The sequence below is a fragment of the Xenopus laevis genome, chromosome 7L (assembly GCF_017654675.1).
Source record: "Xenopus laevis strain J_2021 chromosome 7L, Xenopus_laevis_v10.1, whole genome shotgun sequence".
NCBI classification, from domain to species: Eukaryota; Metazoa; Chordata; class Amphibia; order Anura; family Pipidae; genus Xenopus; species Xenopus laevis.
Window position 1 is genome coordinate 97,706,406 of NC_054383.1, and position 19,537 is coordinate 97,725,942.

Genomic DNA, 19,537 nt, shown 5'->3' on the forward strand with positions numbered 1-19,537 from the left:
CTCTTTGATAACACTACCTTATACTTCATCCAAACTAAGATATAATTAATCCATATTGGAAGCAAAACCAGCCTGTTGGGTGTTTTTTAATGTTGACATGATTTTCTAGTAGACTTAAGCTGGCCATAGATGTAAAGATCTTTAAAAGATCTTTTCGTTATCGTGAGACCACAATTATCTTGAAACGATTGATTAAATGTACGATTTGTGCATCAACTAAATAGACCATTGCAGGTGATATTACCAGGAAAACCGAGGGTAGCTGCCTGCTTGGCCCTGGAAACATAGATAAATTGCACTGGAACCAATAAAAAAAATTTAACCTGGCCGATCAATTTTCTGTCATGTCGGATGAAAAATCGTAAGGTGTACGATCGTTCGATTCCCACTAACTACGATAATTTGACGGATTGGCCGGATTTCGCTAAAATCGTTCATTCACCAACAAAAGATGTTTGCGTCTATGGGGACCTTTAAGGTAAGAAGATCCAAATGAAGGAAAGATCCATTATCCAAAAAGACACCGTTCCCGAACATTCCATATCTGTACATGTTATAGGATGGTCAATTGGGAGCCTTTGTTCATTTCTGCAGAGCATCAATAAAAATAGAATATTAAACATGTAGCCTACTCCTTCTTAGAATTCAGATTTTTTTCAAAACAAACATGTATTTATTATATATATATATATATATATATATATATATATATATACTACTACTCAACTATCATCAGGAAACTGGGACTCCCGTAAATGTAGAGGATAATGGGGCACAGCACATATAAAGATAAAGTGTGCCTGGGTGCAAAATGCAAACAATAAGATAACTGTCCCAAATAAGGCAAAGAGAAAAGACTAGAGGGCTAGCCGAAACGTTAGCAGTTTTTTTGCTGAATAAACACCATTTTTTCACCTTGGATAAGACCTGTGAGTGCATGCCTTATTTGGGACAGATATATATATATATATATATATATATATATATATATATACATATACATATATATATATATATATATATATATATATATATATACATACATATATATATATATATATATATATATATATATATATATATATATATATATATATATATATACACACACACACACACACACACACACACACACACACACACACAGTCGGTGCAGCAGTTAGGTCCATTAATCTTTGGACAGAGGCAACTTTTTTCTAATTTTGGTTCTGTACATTACCACAATGAATTTTAAATGAAATAACTGCAGACTTTCAATTTTTTCTTTTTGTTCAACCCACTTTATTTCAGTGGGTTGAACAAAAAGATTGCATAAAAATAAGAGGAACTAAAGCCTTTTTTTTTAACACAATCACTTAATTTAAAAAAAAACAAACAAACATGAAGTAGCTTTAGTTTCCCTGTTTAGGTCAAGAAAGAATAAAAGATGTAGAATTTTACTCATTAAGATAATATGGAAAGGTATGCTCAGCACAAGCCCTATTCATCGAGCTCACCTTGAACAAGGGGTATACTGACCCTTTAGGTAAAAATATATATTGTGGAAAAAAACAAATTGCCATTTTTTTTAAGCAAAATATTGCAAGCCAGCTAATAAGTCCTGCAGGAGACCTGACTCCTGTAACATTGTTTTAAGAATCAGACTGGGACAACAGGAAAGGGATAAACAAAAATGTTGGAAATTTTAAAAGAAAGCATATTGGAAAGTTGCTTGGAATTACATTTCCTTTCACAATGCAAAAATGTGTATTTGCACAACCATCCCCTTTAATTGCACAAAAATGGCATCAAGTCAGCAGAAGGTACGATGCCCCTTGAAAATGGAAAATTAAGACCCACTACAATTCTCAGCGAATAAGACTAACATTGTTACAAAATCTTATTTACGGACAGTCAAACACTAGTTGAAGAGAAAAGCACCGTTTACAGTTAATGATTCCGATATAAACATAGAGCAAAAGAAGGAAAAAAGATGCATTTCAAATGTAAAGAAAAAACTGAAATACGCAATCTGTACTGAATATTAACTCCTGAAAACTTTACATATTAGTATGAATAAATAAACTTTACATATTAGTATGAATAAATGGTACATCATTTTATGAACATTTTATGTATATTTTTAAACACATTATACAAAAACACATTTTATAAGTAGTGTGAAACACGGCATGAATTAGGAGTCATTGCATAGGTTGAGAAGGGATTCTCAGCCCAAGACCTATGCATTGTAATTAGGGATGCACCGAATCCAGGATTCGGTTCGGGATTCGGCCTTTTTCAGCAGGATTTGGCCGAACCGAATACGAATTTGCATAGGCAAATTAGGGGTGGGAGGGAAATTGCATTACTTTTTGTCATAAAACAAGGAAGTAATAATGTTTTTCCCTTCCCACCCCTAATTTGCACAAGGAAATTCGGTATTCAGCCTAATCTTTTGCGAAGGATTCGGCCAAATCATATATAGTGGATTCAGTGTATCCCTAATTGTAATGTTGTGATCCTCATCATTTGTCTTTTAAATTCAAATTCCATCATATTGCCAGTTTTCAGGGTCGGACTGGGGGGGCCGGGGGCCCACCAGGACAGCTGTCCCAGGGCCCCCCTCCAGCCCCCCCTCCCCTACTGTGTGAGCAACTTGCCAAGCATGCGCATTTCAGCGCCATGCGCATCCAGCACCACTTGGCGTGCATGGCCCGGCGTGTCCCGGTGTCCAGCCCGGCCAGTCCGACACTGCCAGTTATTCATTTGAAGAATTATGCACTTTTGACGGCAAAACAACTTTCCCTAAAAAATTTGGGATCAAAAGACTCCAGGCCAGCATATTACAAAACCACTGTTTTGACATCACACATCTCACCAGTATACAACTTTCAAAAAAATAAAGAAATTCCATTAATGATCAATTTTAATGACACGGGGAGCCAAATGATTAGAGGTGATTTAATCTGCACACATGTATTTCAGATCTATACGGATGATAACGGTGGATGAGAGACAGACTTCCATTGGCTCAATGGAACCTGCCTGCTAACTAATTTGAAGAAAGGTGACAAGTAATGTTCATTATTACTTTTCTACACTGATGCTGAAGAAGCTCAACACCCATATGTATCTTAAGGAAACAATAACTTGCCCATGGTTGTTTTAAACAACAATCCCTTTAGGTGGCTATACACGTAGAGATCCGCTCATTTGGCGATTTAGCCAAACAAGCAGATCTATCCCCGATGTGTCCACCTTGAGGTGGGCAATCAGGCTGATCTGATCGTGGGTCATACGTGTGGTCAGATTGCAGGACCGAATCAACGAACAGATTCGGTCTGCAATCCAAGGGGATTTTTAGCCCTGACCGATCAACATCTGGCCAACTCTCTGCCAGATATTGCTCAGGGAAGCCCGTCGGTGGGCCCCACACATGGGCCGATAAGCTGTCGACTCGGTCTCTCTGCAGCTTTTATCAGCCTGTGTATGGCCACCTTTAGTGGGGCTAAGTTCTGCGCAATCATACCTCGAAATGATTCTGCTTTTGGCAAAGAACACAATTAGCTAAGAGATTATGTTAAAGGCCACCAGTCAAAGCAGAAGCATACCATCCTTCATAATGATCTGTGATCCAAGACCTTAGTTCAAAGGTTACACAATGAGAAAAACAACATAGTCTTTCATCCGACAGATGGAAATTGCACACTTTCAAAATCTTTTCAAAAACACATAGAACAGAATTAAGTTCCTCGGGCTACCTAAACTCCTGCTAGTGTCATATGGATGACGTTTAATTCAATTTGGATGTTTAGCACTAGGGGAAACATATTAGTACCTATCACAGGATCCAGGTAGCCATAGTTCCAAATATCACTCTTCTGGGTGCAAATATGAATTTTAAACTGGGATGAAGCAGGTCCTTATTTAAAAGGTAGCCAATCCATCATAATTTAGTATACTGAATTTTACTTAATTCTCAGTGACTAGCATTATCTCCCATGTATATTCATATCCCAAACTTAGCCTCACAAACATAATTTCTCATTAAATTGAGATTGTGAATTGACATATGGCTCACTAAATTTACAAGCAAGTAATGGGAAACTCTTCATGTACTATAAAGCAACGCAAGCAAGAAAATGTATAAAAAGCATAGCAAAAAACATCAAGAAGGCAGGTCATGTTTCGCTATAAAAAGTTTACAACAATATTTAAAACATACAAGACTAGAAAATATAATGTATCTTTATAATGTATCTTTAATCCATACTATTTACTGGCAGCCAGAACAAATGATTATATAAGGAATACTGTATTGACTTGATAGCAAACATTAAGTATATTTCACATCACTAAAGCATTTCATGCTTTATCTACAAACATCTCTACGGTGTCTTGTAATACTAATAATTTACCTAAAAAATTCGGAGAAATAATAAATACAAATGTGCATTATAATTAGCGTTTTTTTTATTAACCAATAAGAGAATAATTAGGCAAAGAAGTCTATACTCTATATTATTAAAATATATTATAATGTTAATCAGAGTCAGAGTCGCACATCATTTTAGCGCGTTTGTTTGGCGGTTCACTTGTAACTGACTCACTATAAATTTTTAATGCCATGTTGTCTGAATCAGAAGTAAAGTTGTGTCCAATTATTGAGTCCAGCATAATTCTACTGTTGATATTTTCTTGCACGTTACAAAACTGTGCTGCGGCACTGCCAGAGGATGTTGCAGTTTCAGGCTGGTTTTCACTGTCTTTTTGGATGTTGTATAATAAAGTCTGTTGTATTTGTTCACTCACTAAAGAGTAGTTGTTTATGTAGTCAATGTCCATGTGTCCACTCTGTTGCTCAGCTTCTGTAAGTGATAAATGATGGAAAGTCAGATTCTGCATGATTGTTTTTCTGATTAAATTGTTCTTAATTCTTCTAGATTCTGGCAGTGAGGCCTTTATTTTCATACTGGTCATCATTAATCTCATTTTGTGGATTCCAATTTTCATGGCACGGTACCAAAGAGAATATCCTGGGTTGTATTTTGTGTTGGGAGCCAGGTAGAAGGGGGAATCTGGTGCCAACATTGAGGGTGGTCTGTTGTTTTTAAATTTAATATATGCGGTGATTGGATCTCTTTCAGGTGTTTCTGGTGTCCCATACATTCTTGGCTTAACCACCTTTACATTTTGGGGGTTTTCTGCAGTCCTGGCTCGCCTTTCATTGTACTCTAAATATTGATTGCCTTTATTGTCAATTTTCAGTGTAATGTCTCCCCACTGCAGATCATATTGTTCTTTGGTACGGAGTGCAAAATGGATGCCATTGTTAAAAAACAGCAAGTTCAACAAGCTTGAAGGGTTGTGTAATGACAGAATTTCTGTTTTATAGAGATTTTCTATATCTTCGTCTGTTAACGCTTCCCCCTTATTAGGGTGATTGCCTTTACCCTGTTTCTTAAGGTATTTGATCTTTGCCGAAAGAGTTTTATTTGTTAGCGGAAATTCACGGTTGTTTCCATGTAATATCGGCTGAGGGTAGTTTTGCTCTTTTAGGTATCGGTCGATACTACCTATTAAGCAGCGCACTGTATGGGGTTCATATTCTTTTCCATCTTTCCTTTTCAATGCAAGAATAAATTTTGACAAAAGCAAATCAAGCTCTTCATGAGGGATATCTTCAATTTTTCTGTTCTCTTTAACCTGTTGTGTAAAGCTCAACAGAGTGGAAATATCAGATTTTGTTTTCCTCATAGTATTCTTGTTTTTTTGCTCTTGTATAAAATGATCTCGCTCTTCACATGTGGGAATTCTAAAGCGCGGTAAAAAGGTTTCCTTTTTATTTAGTGTGGAGACCTATGTAAAAAGATATTACATATTAGTAGTAGTCCGACAGACTGAATGGAATATTTGTGTGTGTGTATTTTCATGGTATAAAAATGGCAACCTAAGGTGTTAGAAAAAAAAAAATTTAAGCTTTTATACAATTGCATTTGGCTTTGTAATATCATTTAGAAGGTCTACACAGTATATTGTGAGTTTGGTTTGGTTTTTGTCAAGCTTTCATTTTGGGGTCAGTTCAGTTCAGAAATTCCAGCATGTGGACACTTTGCAGGAGGCATCATTGTCACAGCATATTTGGTGTCATGAGTTGACAAAGGTTCGTAGGGAAAAGGGGACTTTAGTTTCTGATGAGATTTTTCATGATAAGTGCGACACATTAGACAAGGAACTACTGTGTATTATTATTACATTATATGGGAAGGGATGAATGTTGCAATCTACAGTACTTATTTGTAAATGCAATTTCATATTAAAAGCTTTAACTACACCAGGAAAAGAAGTGACTATACTGTATGCACAAAGCAGTAAGTGCACACTTACTGGGTGCTGCCGAAACGTTGTCACCCAAAAATAAATATTGCATTTAATTAATCTCCGACCTAACAAGTTTACAGTGAAAAAAAAAAATACAAGCTTACCTTGGGCTCATCCTCATTAAAAATGTAAGATGTACAACATTCAAGTGTAAAACAGAAGTTTAAAAAAAGCTGCAATACACTAAAACTTAGATCTGGCTGCATGTTGTGAGTGCATCCATTTGGTTCTCATGGGAATTAAATTCAATCTCATGTAAAATTACTAATTCAGAACACAAATCCAACAAATTGATTTGTTTACATGAAACCTTGGGGAGACACAGCCAGTGTCATAAATGCATACAAACCTTAGTAGCAATTAATTCCACGCTAAGCTGATCTTCATGCAATTCAGAAGTAAGTTTGCTCCGTTTGGGTACAATAGCCTATTGAAAGTAAGGAAAATACTTATTATTTTACATATACAGAAAAGAAAGCTGCAGAATGATCACTTTTAGCCTATACACTGTAAAATATAATCTCATAACTTTCTTTTTCATACATTACTTTTTAAATTAAAGAATGAGCTATGGCAAAGAATTGCATAATGATTTGTTTTTTAAAACACATTCCCTGTCAAGCACTTTGTTGTTCGCAAAGAGGTTAACGTTCTGTGCTAACAAAATTACATTCTGTTCTATCCTATAGAAACAAAAGCATCTAGGCAAAACCATGCTCCCCGAGTGGTGCAAAAGTGCTGACAGGGAAGGGGTTAAATGCAACGTGCCTATACAAAGATTAGAATTATGCCAAAAAGAAAGGAACCACCAAAGAGAGTTAATAACGCCTCACAATCTATAACAAACTAAATGTGAATTGATTGTATATCTCTGTATATCTGTATATAAACTTGACAAATAACTTATTGGTGTAATCAATTCATTGTGATCTCCGTTAGTGAATAAATTCATTTTGTGAAAAGCCAAAAATCATTGTCATTAGTCAATTATTGAGAAAAGAAAATCAGAAAAACTCAATTGATATGATTCATGTTTAAAGTGCCAATAGTGCTTGAATATAGATTGTCTAGTAGATGTTCACAGTCCACTAGTCAATAAATTACCCAATTAAAATGTAACATTTAATAGCTCCTTGAAAAAAAATATATAGAGAGAAATTCATGAGTAAAAAGCAATTAAAAATCATTAGATGTAAATTGATCTGGTGTAGAAGTTTTAAGGGATTGCAGCCTATGTAGTAGCTTAATATACTGGTCCCACCTAGATCCTACATCGACCTAAATGCCTTCAAGTTAATTTTATTTATTTATATATATATATATATATATATATATATATATATATATATATATATATATATATATATATATATATAAACAAACAAAAAGAGTCCACACTCCTAGGTCTTGTGAAGAAAAAAAATTAATTTAATCAACGTTTCGGCTCTTAAACGTGAGCCGTCTTCAGGTTTAAGAACCGAAACGTTGATTAAATTCATTTTTTTTCTTCACAAGACCTAGGAGTGCGGACTCTTTTTTTGTTTATTTGTATTCATGACTTCATGTTCCAGCACTTAGGCTGTAATCAGGTATTCTGAGTGCACCGATTATTTTTGTTTTATATATATATATATATATATATATATATATATATGAGAAGGCTTGAGCACACACTTAGAAAAAACTTCACCTGGGTGCAAAGACAGGGTAGCTTATATAGTGATAGAATGCTGATGCACACCAGGATTTTCTTTTCAAAGTTACTTTATTTAATCGACGTTTCGGTCCACGTCTGGGACCTTCTATCACTATATATATATATATATATATATATATATATATATATATATATATATATATATAAAAAGAGTGTGTCGTGGGGATCACGAAAAACTATGGTGGTTGTTGCTATAAATAGAGATGGCAGAGAGTTCATCGATAATATAACAGATCCTTAAATTTAATTCACTCCAGACATTGTATCCAATAAGGTGTGCAAACAAAAGTTAACGATCACTTTGTCCTCTCAGAGTCCCCTAATGATAAATGGCCTATTCCCTAGCACTTGTATATTGCACCACCTTACATTGGAAAAGAACAATTCACCAAGTGAGAAGTCTGTATGAGTGCATTGAAGATAAGGATTAATCCGTTGTATACCTATTACCATAAAGTGAGAGTTTTTTTCCACCATTCCATCCCCCTATAGTGCTATCCCCCCATAGTTTCAATCGATATTATTTTTTTTGACCAAGCGATGGAGCTAAACGCCTGACGCGCGTTTTGCCAGTGAAGGCTTTCTCAAAGGCCTCCATATACAAAGATATCTTTTTGGGGCTCATTTATCTCAGTTTATATTATAGGTATGGAACCAGCTATCCAGAATGCTCGGAACATGAGGGGTTTTCAGATAACAGGTCTGAAAAATAATTGGATCTCCATACCCTTAAGTCTACTAAAAAATCATTTAAACATTGATTAAACCAATAGGTTGGGTTTGCCTCCAATAAGGATTCATTATATCTTATTTGGGATCAAGTACAATGTACTGTTTTATACAGAGAGAAAGGAAATAGTTTCTAAAAATTTTAATTATTTTCTTAAAAGGAAGTCATGGGAGATGGCCTTCCCGTAATTTAGAGATTTCTGGACAACAACAGGTTTCTGGATAACGATTCCCATACCTGTATTTAAAAATCTGAATTTGTTCAAAACTTAAATTTTTTACTCAATGAATTAATTGAGTAAACAGCACCTGGAGGCTGCTTTTATACACCAAAGTGTATATAGCACATTGCCTATAGTGTTATCTCAAAATATTAGGCACATTCCCTTTAAGACACTGTTATAATTACCAGCCCTTAGAAGACAAATCTCTTTAAGTCCTAAAATCCTCCATGGCGCATGCAAAGATGCAACTCTGTGCTTTTGCCTCTATGCTACAAAAAAACCCAGTTTCCTTTTAAGAATTGCTGTTGTTGAAGGTTTAAAAGAGAAACAGGCAGAATCAAATATAGTTATGAAGACAGAACTGCCTACTCCTTTGTCTAGAAAGAGAGAGAGTGAGAAATAAAGACACCAATGAAGATACATAAGCTGTAATGTAAAGCATAATACTCAAAATACAGATGACAGACTTTAATATTTATAGATTTATAATTTTTACTACAAATATACATTTTTATAAAATACAAAACAGAAACCACTGATAAAAACTATTAATCAGCCATGTCAGTAGCACAGTACTAGTTATCAATTTTAATAAAACCGTCACACGCTGTCTTTGGTCAGACTACACATGATGGAACAGGTCTTCTGCTTCTCTTCCCAAGGAACTCATGCCCCCAAATTGTGAACATGCGATAGGCAGTCGTCCTCAAATGTCTACATGAAAAATGTATACATATATAAATAAATTACATTAGTTTATTTCTCTATATAGTCATTTGTTGTTGGTATAAAACAGCCTTCTCTTAAACTGACTATACACACAACAATCTGCTTGTTTGGCGAGGTTGCCAAATGAGCGTATCTTCCACTGATATGCACACCTTTGTTGACTAGGAAAATGTTGATATAGAACCCCTTGAACTGTTGTTGCAGTGGAACCCTTATGATGACGTTGCTCTGTAATAACTCCTGGACACACGACAGAAGTAATCTGTGTTTGGTTGGATTGCGGGGGATAGAGGAGGGAACGACTGCTCTTCTGGAGGAGAACGAGGCGAAAGGAATCTTGTAAACTTCTTTGACGATTTGGAGCACCCATTTGTCCTGAATCTTGCCACACCCACGTGAAAAACAGAAGCCTTCCCTGACAGCATCTGTTGGTCCCGGTGTGAGCTGATCTTCATGCGTCGTTGGGTTTTGGGGAGCCTGGCTTCCTTCTTGTGATTAGAGTAGGAGGAAGATGCAGGTTGGCTATAGTTTTGGTATCTGTAGGTGCGAAAGGAGCGAAAGGAGGAATCCCATTGCCTGCTAGAAGCATCAGAATCAGCTTTCTGACTGATTTTGCACATCCTTAATTAGGTCCAGGAGTTCCTATGGGGCCAACATTGTTCCCCTAATGAAGTGGTTATTTGCTTAAGTCACTCTGTGTGGAATATCCAGTGCGCCATGCAATGTAAGTGATGCAAGGGAGAGGCTGTGTCCTGATGACCCGGGAAAATCCCGGCGCATAGCAGGGCAGGTACGCGGAGCGCCAGGCGCTGGTTGCTAAGGTAACTGGCGCAAGGAAAGAGTGCAATTTTTAAAAAGTGCTAGATAGCACTTACTCAGCCTGTCCACCTAGAAGCCCCGAATCTTGCGTGCATGGCGGGGGGGGTCCAATGGCTGACTGGGCAATGCAACCTCTGTCCATGCAGGGTGAACTTGCCGTAGTCCTCTTCTTGCCTTTACGGCCTAACTACCTGGGCACCTCTGCAGTTAAGATGAAAGACTCTGTGCAGTACAACGATACTCCCCACTTGGCAGTTCACTGGCAAAGAGGGGAACCCAACCCAGGTCCCTGGGAAATAGTCACCATGCATTTCCCTTAATTAAAATAAAATCTAACTACACTATCTAGAAATGACAGTGGGGAGAAACCCCAGAGCCCTACCTCCTGTAGCACAACAAAAGAAAAACTGTCTGTAGGAGAAGGCGGCCCTGTGGATATTAGGTGAAGGAGGAGCCACGGATTTTATTCTTTTGTCCTACTGCCAAAGGTGACCAGCTTGAACCACAGACATCTGCACGGACAGAACGGGCCATCCTGGGAAAGAAGCTATTCCCCAAAAAGCATAAAAGTGATTGAGCTGCGATGATTTTAAGGATCAGTACCAGCTCTTAAATGCTTTACGGTATTTATTAAAATGTAAAAAAATATTCTTATAGCATAATGAAAAAAACAAGTTTGTTATAACCACCCTTTCTTCCTTGGAAAGAAAAACCCAAACATCTTCCTTCTTAGATTTGGACTGTGATCCATGATTACCAGAGGGCATTATCTAATATTAAAAAAATCACAATTTGTGAAATAATAAAATGTCAAAAAATTACCACTGTTGGAATTTTCATTATTTATATATTTCAGACACATTTACGCAAGGCTTTACATTACACAGAATTACACGACACATCGTAATTTAGTTAGAATGCTGAACCAGACTCTAATTTGATTGTGGAGTGCATCCTTATTAAACGTAGCTTTTAAAGGGTCAGTGGTATTCAATCTTTGTTTCATCCGATGTAAAAAAAAAAAAAAGTCGGTTGGCAGCGTTTTAAATCCCAGTCCATTTCTGCAGTTTGAACAAAATATATTGATGTATTCACAACATTAAAAGAAAAGCAGTGTAAGAGTGATAGGCTTTCCCCACTAATACTTTGCCAAAATCTAAACTGCTCCTCCCCAGTTGTTGACCAGCACACTGCTGTTGTCCTTTTGAAATTATTAATCTAGCTAGATAGTTATAAAGACATGTAGATATTTGGCCCCAACCTTTACCCATAAAAAGATATCCACGTAGGTACTGACTGCACTTTCTCCGCTTCTGCTTTTTGAATTTTTACATATAATTTTGTTTATGCATATAGGATGTTAAAAAAACATTGTCCTTGACCATGAAGTAGAGTCCTGCAGCGGTAACCACGGGTACCCGCGGGTTACCAGCAAAAAAAGTGGGCACCCTGTGGAACGAGGGGAGGATTTTCAGGTGCGAGTATACCCACGGGTCTACGGGTCGGGTTGCAGGTCTCATCTAAATTTCTTATCTTATGTAATATTGTCTATATTTTACTCCTTTTAAAGTTTTACAAAAGTTGTTTCTGTCCCGCCCACTTTTGATGAGGTCACTTCCGGTTCGCAGCACCATCACTTCCTGTTTGATGGAGGTCAGCAGGTTGCGGGTGTGAACTGGTATAGTTTCTCTTGCAACAACAATTGATATTTTATGAACTTGCACTTCAATTGAAAATATTTTTTTTTCTTCGTTTTAACTGTTTAAAAAAGAAGCAGCAGCCATAGATGAAATGAAATGAGATGAAAATACCCCACCATTTCCAAGATTTCCAATATATACAACTGCTCCATAATGAAAATTCTTCCATAATGTACATACACGCTTGCATATAGTAGTAGTACTACATTAAAAATCAAAATTTATGCAGTAATAGTTTTAGAAAGAAAGATAGGCCACAGAACCGATCAAAAATCCAAAACAGGGGAGGGAGATACAGTAAATTAACTCAAAATTTCTTTGCCCTGGCCTGCACCAATATGTATCCTGGCAAAGTCAAGTCAATCCCTATAAATAATGCTAATTTGTCACTTGCCTCACAGAGACTATACACCCTACTAACAACAAAGGACAACTTCAGCTGTGATTGTTGTGTTCTTACAGTGATCATTGCCCTCACCATTTGCAAGAATTCTGCACAACTGCACACTCCATAATAAAAATTCTACCAATATTTCCATATAATACACAAAAGCCATGAATATCCTGTAAATTATATCCTTATAAACGGTTAGTAGTGATGTCATCAGTTATAAACGGTGAGTTCTGATGTCATTTCTGTCACATGACTGACTGAAATTTGTGTATTATAATAAATAAAGTACCCCCAGTTGCAAAATATGAGGATATTAGAAGTTACCTCGGAGTTCCATGACCTGTATAAAAACACTCGGCCTTCGGCCTCGTGTTTTTATATGGTCATGAAACTCCTCTGTAACTTATAATATCCTTATATTTTACAAGAGGGGGTACTTTATTCACTATATAATACACAAAAGCCATGAATATCCTGTAAATTATATCCTTATAAAGGCTTAGTAGTGATGTCATCAGTTATAAACGGTGAGTTCTGATGTCATTTCTGTCACATGACTCACTGAAATTTGTGTATTATAATAAATAAAGTACCCCCAGTTGCAAAATATGAGGATATTAGAAGTTACCTCGGAGTTCCATGACCTGTATAAAAACACTCGGCCTTCGGCTTCGTGTTTTTATATGGTCATGAAACTCCTCTGTAACTTATAATATCCTTATATTTTACAAGAGGGGGTACTTTATTCACTATATAATACACAAAAGCCATGAATATCTTGTAAATTATATCCTTATAAACGGTGAGTACTGATGTCATCAGTTATAAACGGTGAGTAGTGATGTCATTTCTGTCACATGACTCACTGAAACCTGTGTATTATAATAAATAATGTACCCCCTATTACAAAATATGAGGATATTAGAAGTTACCTTGGAGTTTCATGACCTGTATAAAAACAACCCACCCAGCCCCTTGGCAGAGCGGGTGATTTGTGGGCCATGGCTGCCAGCAAGTGAGAGGTGTTTTCAATTACTAGGCAATAAATGTCCCAATTTGGTGAGCTTAGTCAAACCCCACTTTCTTCCCATTTCTATTGCCTTTTTTGAAGTGTGTTGTATGCATGTTTTTGTATTCTCATGTTTTGTTACTTCTCTCATTGTCAAAGCTCTTATTTAGGAAGACTACAACACTAACCAGGTATGTTAGAATATTTTGACGATAAGTTTAAGATTAAGTTTCTTTCAACTGGACTACGTCAATATGTATTCTTGCGACATCGAGTCAAACCTTATGAACAACGCTTAATGATGCCACTTTTGTCACCAACTTCACAGACAATATACACTCTACTTTCAAATAAAGGTATTAAAAGACTTTTGGACTTTTAGGATTTGGAAGCGTTAACTGCCGCCAGATGTTTACTTAAATGGGTTGTTCACCTTTGAGACAACTTTTAGGATGATGTAGAGAGTGATATTCTGAGACAGTTTGCAGTTGGTTTTCATTTTTTATTATTTAAGGTTTTTGAGTTATTTCGCTTTTTATTCAGCGGTTTTTCAATTTGCATTTTAGCAATCTGGTAGCTAGGGTCAAAATTAACCTAGCAACCATGCCTTGATTTGAATAAGATATGACTAGGAGAGGGCCTGAATAGAAAGATGAGCGATAAAAAGTAGCAATAACAATAAATTTGTAGCTTTACAGAGCATTTTTTTTTAAGAAGGGGTCAGCGACGCCCAGTTGAAAGCTGCAAAAATTCCAAAGAAAAATGCAAATAACTAAAAAAACTGTAACATATAAATAATGAAAACCAATTGAAAAGTTGCTTAGAATTGGCCATTTTATAACATACTAAAAGTTACCTCAAAGACAAACCAGTACTTTAAGCACAGGTCTCTCTTTTTGCAGATAAATAGGCTAAACTGAAGCTGATCCCCAGAACATGGAAGTGTTCAATATCATATTATTAAAATGTATCTCTTGCAATAACATTTCATTTCATGCTATATTTAATTTCATTGAATTCTTCTGCAGATTCCTTAAACACCCTAATAACTTGCAATAAGGAGTTTCCCTCAAAAACCAATATAGCAAACCTTCCAACTACGAATTATATAGAAACTCACCCTAAATACTGTATACTGTGAGCTGTATACTAAAGCGCTCTTTGGAGGGGTGGTCATTATGGTGGATGTTACCCAAGACACACAAAAGAGTCAAATTCTGTGTTTCGTATTTTCCTCATGTGATCATGCCCCCCCCCACAGAACCACAGCTTCTCATTACTGTAAGCAGTTATCACTTTTCCTACACTTAACCAACTTTACCTCCTACAGCTCTACCACTAAGGGTAGGACAACACGGACGTTTTCAGCGCAATCCGACATGCTGCGACAAAACACAGGTGACAAACCGGATGCAACGGAAATAAGGTAAGAGATGTCGGATGAAGTTGCAGCATTGATCCGACACGACTGTCGGATGCAGACGCATCGTGCAGCGTCTGCATCCGACAGTCGTGTCACGTCGGATCAATGCTGCAACTGCATCCAACAATGCATTCACTTACCTTATTTCCATCGCATGCGATCTGTCGCCTGCGTTTTGTCGTATCGCGTCAAAAATGTCCGTGTAGTCCTACCCTAAGTCAGTGGCCAGTACAAATAATTTCTAACCATCTGAAAACTCACCAGCAACATTTCCCCACACCCCACAGTCCCAGATGCCCAAAGACATTTCACATCTTCAGTCTTCTGAGTACACTTATGAATGTTTCGGTCACTTTACTAGTATCCTTGCCCTTACATATCACACAACGTGGGTACATTTTAATTTTTAGAAAATGGATAATAGTTTTAAAAATTACATTTTTAAGAGGTTTATTTTTTTCAGCTGGGAACTTAATAATTATAGTTTGGAGTCATTTAATTACATTTTATTGGCAACTAGTCTATAGTCTTTTTGTTCTGGAAGGTGAATTTATTAACCTGGATCAATGACGATTCTTTTTTAAGTGTGGTTCATCTTGGATGTTGCTTTTCTGGACTTCAGTATCTTTGATCAGGTCGGTAGAAGTGGATGTGGATGCCGATGGTTGAATATCTGAAGATTTACTTTTTATTGGTTCCTGGTGATGACTCGAATTTTCTGTTGCTGTTTCTTTTGTGTTACTGCAGATGTTTGATATTTGTTGTGTGTGTTCTGCATCAGAATGTACATCCTCATTGGGATGAAGGTTGCGCATGGAGGAGCGTGTCTGAATTGTAGTTTTTATGGGTGACTGAATTATTTGTTTAGATTCTTTCAGCAATTCATGCATTTTTAAATTTGTCATCATCAATCGAATCTTGCCGATTCCCATTTTTGTACAACGATACCAGCCTGGGTAGTCTGGTTTGTAAGAGGCATTTGGGGTCAAATAGAATGGGCACTCTGGTGTCATCATTTTGTCTGGCCTGTTCTCTTTATATTTTATATATGCGGTTATTGGGTCTCTGTTTGGTACATGTGGTGTTTCATAAATACATGGTTTTGTTTCTCCGATGCTTTCAGGATTTTCATCAGAGCCTGAGTCGGTTAGTGTTTTAGTGTATTCTAAGTATCTCTTTCCAGCAGGGTCTGTATGCAGTGTTATTTCACCCCACTGAAGGTCATGCTGTTCTTTTGTACGTAAAGCAAACTCAATGCCATTATTAAAGAAGACAAGATTAAGCAAACTGGTAGGATTATTAAGTGACAGAATTCCAGATTCATATAAATTCTCTATATCTTCCTCTGTCAGTTCCTCTTTCCTGTTTGCTCCAGCACTTTTTCCTTGTTTTTTCAAAAATTTTAGTTTTTTAGACACTGATTGCCTAGTTTTTGGGAAGTGGTTTATGAATCCATCAGTAATTCTATGAGGATAATTATTTTTCTTTAAATATCGGTCTACGCTTCCAAGGATACACCGAAGCGTGTGAGGCTCATATTCTTTACCATCTTTTCTTTTAGCCACAAGAACAAATTTAGACAACAGCAAATCAAGCTCTTTGTGTGGTATTTCCTTTATCTTTCTTCTTTCATTCATTTCAATGAGGAAGGAATGAAGTACTGCTATGTCAGAGGTGGTTTTTTTAACTGTGTTGGGATTCTTCTGTTCACAGATGACTTGGCTGCCTTGTTTGTTTGTTGGTTTTTGCAAACCAAGGGACGTGTTGCACGCTGTTGTTGCTGCAGCTGGTTTAAGTGCCAAAATGTTGCTCTCTTTTTGTGCTTTGATTTCAGCCTGTATTAATGAATAAAATTGTATTTTACAATAACATAAAAGGTTTGTTAAATATGTATCTAATTTGTTATATATTTTTGTAAAATGTTAATGACTGAATACCAATCTGACAGGTTTTTAATAATATTTTTTAACGAAAAAGAGAAAGTCTGAATATACATATTGTTTGCCACAATGTCTTAATCTTTAATACATAAACTTATATTATATTGAGTGTTGAGTGTTATGAAAGTTTATACATATAAAAAAAAATATGGCTCATTTATTAAAATGGCTACAATGATACACGATAACAAGTGTATTTAGGTTTATGTTTTCATTTTTTCCCCATTACAGCTGCAGTTTAAATTGAGTGGTTATAGAAGCTGTTTGTGGTAATGCTATGGAGCCCCAAGAAAACTTTCAGCCCTGTAGCATTTAAAACTATTTGTGGATGATACTCTTAAGCTTTACATTAATATATTCCAGTGGTTGGTAATAAAGTGCCCCTCTTAATTGAATAAAAAACAAAACAGCATTATCAATTGTGTACAAATGTTGGTGGTAAAATTGCAGATTTCTTGAAGTCTGTATAGTAGTTTAATTTGTATAGATTAACACACTAGTAGCAAGAGAGTTACATAATTTAGTGTGTGGCAATCATATTTTTTTTCTTGCAATTTGCTTACAGGGATTGTCATGATTTTTATGTTGTCGTTTTTATTTTTAAATGACACTGTTTACACTGCAAATAATTCAATCTACCATGTAAAATTTAATTTCTGAACCAGCAAGTGTATTTTTTTAGTTGCAATATTGGTGTGTAGGCAGCCATCTCAGGTAATTTTGCCTGGTCATGCGCTTTCAGAAAAAGTCAGTACTTTAGGATGGAACTGGTTTCTGGCAGGCTGTTGTTTCTCCTACTCAATGTTTCTCCTACTCAATGCAACTGAATGTGTTTCAGTGGGACCTGGATTTTAGTATTGAGTGCTGTTCTTAGATCTACCAGGTAGCTGTTATCTTGTGTTAGTGAGCTGCTATCTGGTTACATTCCCATTGTTCTATTGTTAGGCTGCTGGGGGGGAAAGGGAGGAGGATATCATCACTCCAATTTGCAGGACAGCAGTAAAGAGTGACTGAAGTTTATCAGAGCACAAGTCACATGACTGGGGGCAGCTGGGATACTGACAATATGTCTAGCCCCATGTCAGATTAAAGGGCACATTTACTCAGTTCGAGTGAAGAAATAGAATAAAAAAACTTTGAATTTCGAATGTTTTTTTGGCTACTTCGACCATCGAATTGGCTACTTCGACTCGAACGATTCTAACTAAAAATCGTTCGACTATTCGATAGTCAAAGTACTGTCTCAATGTTAGCCTATGGGGAAGGTCCCCATAGGCTTTTCTTCTTTGGTCGAAGAAAAATCATTCGATCGATGGATTAAAATCCTTCGAATCGAACGATTCGAACGATTTTTCATTCGATAGAATGAATTGCAGTAAATCCTTCGACTTCGATATTCGAAGTCGAAGGATTTACCTTCGGCAGTCGAATATCGAGGGTTAATTAACCCTCGATATTCGACCATATGTAAATCTGCCCCTAAATATAAAAAATATGTTTGCTCTTTTGAGAAACAGATTTCATTGCAGAATTCTGCTGGAGCAGCACTATTAACTGATGCGTTTTGAAGAAAAAAGAAAAATTCCCATGACAGTATCCCTTTATATGTGGAATTTAACGTTTCCCAATTCAAAGGTCTGGCACCAAAAACATCATATAAACTCAAGCAGTCACATAGTCAAACAAACTTTTTTTTAAAAAAAAATTTTGAATAGGGATGGCATCATATCCAGGATACAGCTCAGGATTCATTTATACCACAGCATTTTATGCTCAGCTGAAATAATTAAAAATCTTAAAAAGAAATGTGACTCTGAATAAGTACAGACAAAATCTAAATAAGAATTTGGTAATGCATTTAGCTTAATCTTTTGTAGAGGGTTCCAAAATTATGTATGTGATACATTCCCAATGGTTTTTATGATTGCAGTAGAAGAAGCTGGGAAGGTTTTTTCTGGAGGTTTAAGGTTTAAGATGGAGAGAAGGGTTTGTGATGCATTCCTAAACTGTTTAGTATCCAAAACTGATACTGAATTGTTGTGTTACAATGATGTACCCCCAAATGAATGGTTGTTACATTTTGTACATTCTCAAGTTAGAAGCACCAAATGCATTTAAAGGGGACCCGTCACCCAAAAAAATTATTCATAATCCTATTTATCACATCAGTCAAGCAAAATGAACTTTAATTACACTATATAAATTATTTGAATCATGTTTCCTCTAGTCTGGGAATTCATAATTATAGCAAGCAGATAGGAGCAATTTTGTGGACACTTATTAAGACAAGCCTTGCATCATCTCTGAATCTTGTTCGTGCACCAGAATGAGAGACCTGATGTCCATCCCCATGCCCTGGCTATACAATTATGAATGTGTGGAGAGCAGCGATTTCTAGGAAGTGCTGAATGGAAAGTGAAAGCAATTGTCTGCCAGACAATATTTGATTGGCAGCTGAGATGTTGAAATTAGCTTACAACAGCTTTGAAT

General features: G+C 36.3%; 1 protein-coding gene across 5 annotated transcripts in view; it reads right to left on the reverse strand.

Moving 5' to 3' along the window:
* Positions 1-2,563: 2,563 nt before the first annotated feature.
* The window catches only part of kiaa1958l.L (kiaa1958 like L homeolog), a 39,982-nt gene continuing 23,008 nt past the window's right edge, over positions 2,564-19,537 (reverse strand). For 3 of the 5 annotated variants that reach the window (XM_018226052.2, XM_018226051.2, XM_018226050.2), the window contains exons 11-12: positions 6,713-6,790; positions 2,564-5,841 (exon numbers count right to left, since the gene is read on the reverse strand). In XM_018226052.2, the coding sequence (XP_018081541.1) occupies positions 4,525-5,841; positions 6,713-6,790 (1,395 nt within the window). In that variant the 3' untranslated portion in view covers positions 2,564-4,524. Of the gene's footprint in view, positions 5,842-6,710; positions 6,791-15,245; positions 16,943-19,537 lie in introns of those variants that run through there. The other 2 variants (XM_041569370.1, XM_018226053.2) reach the window with 2 other exon arrangements.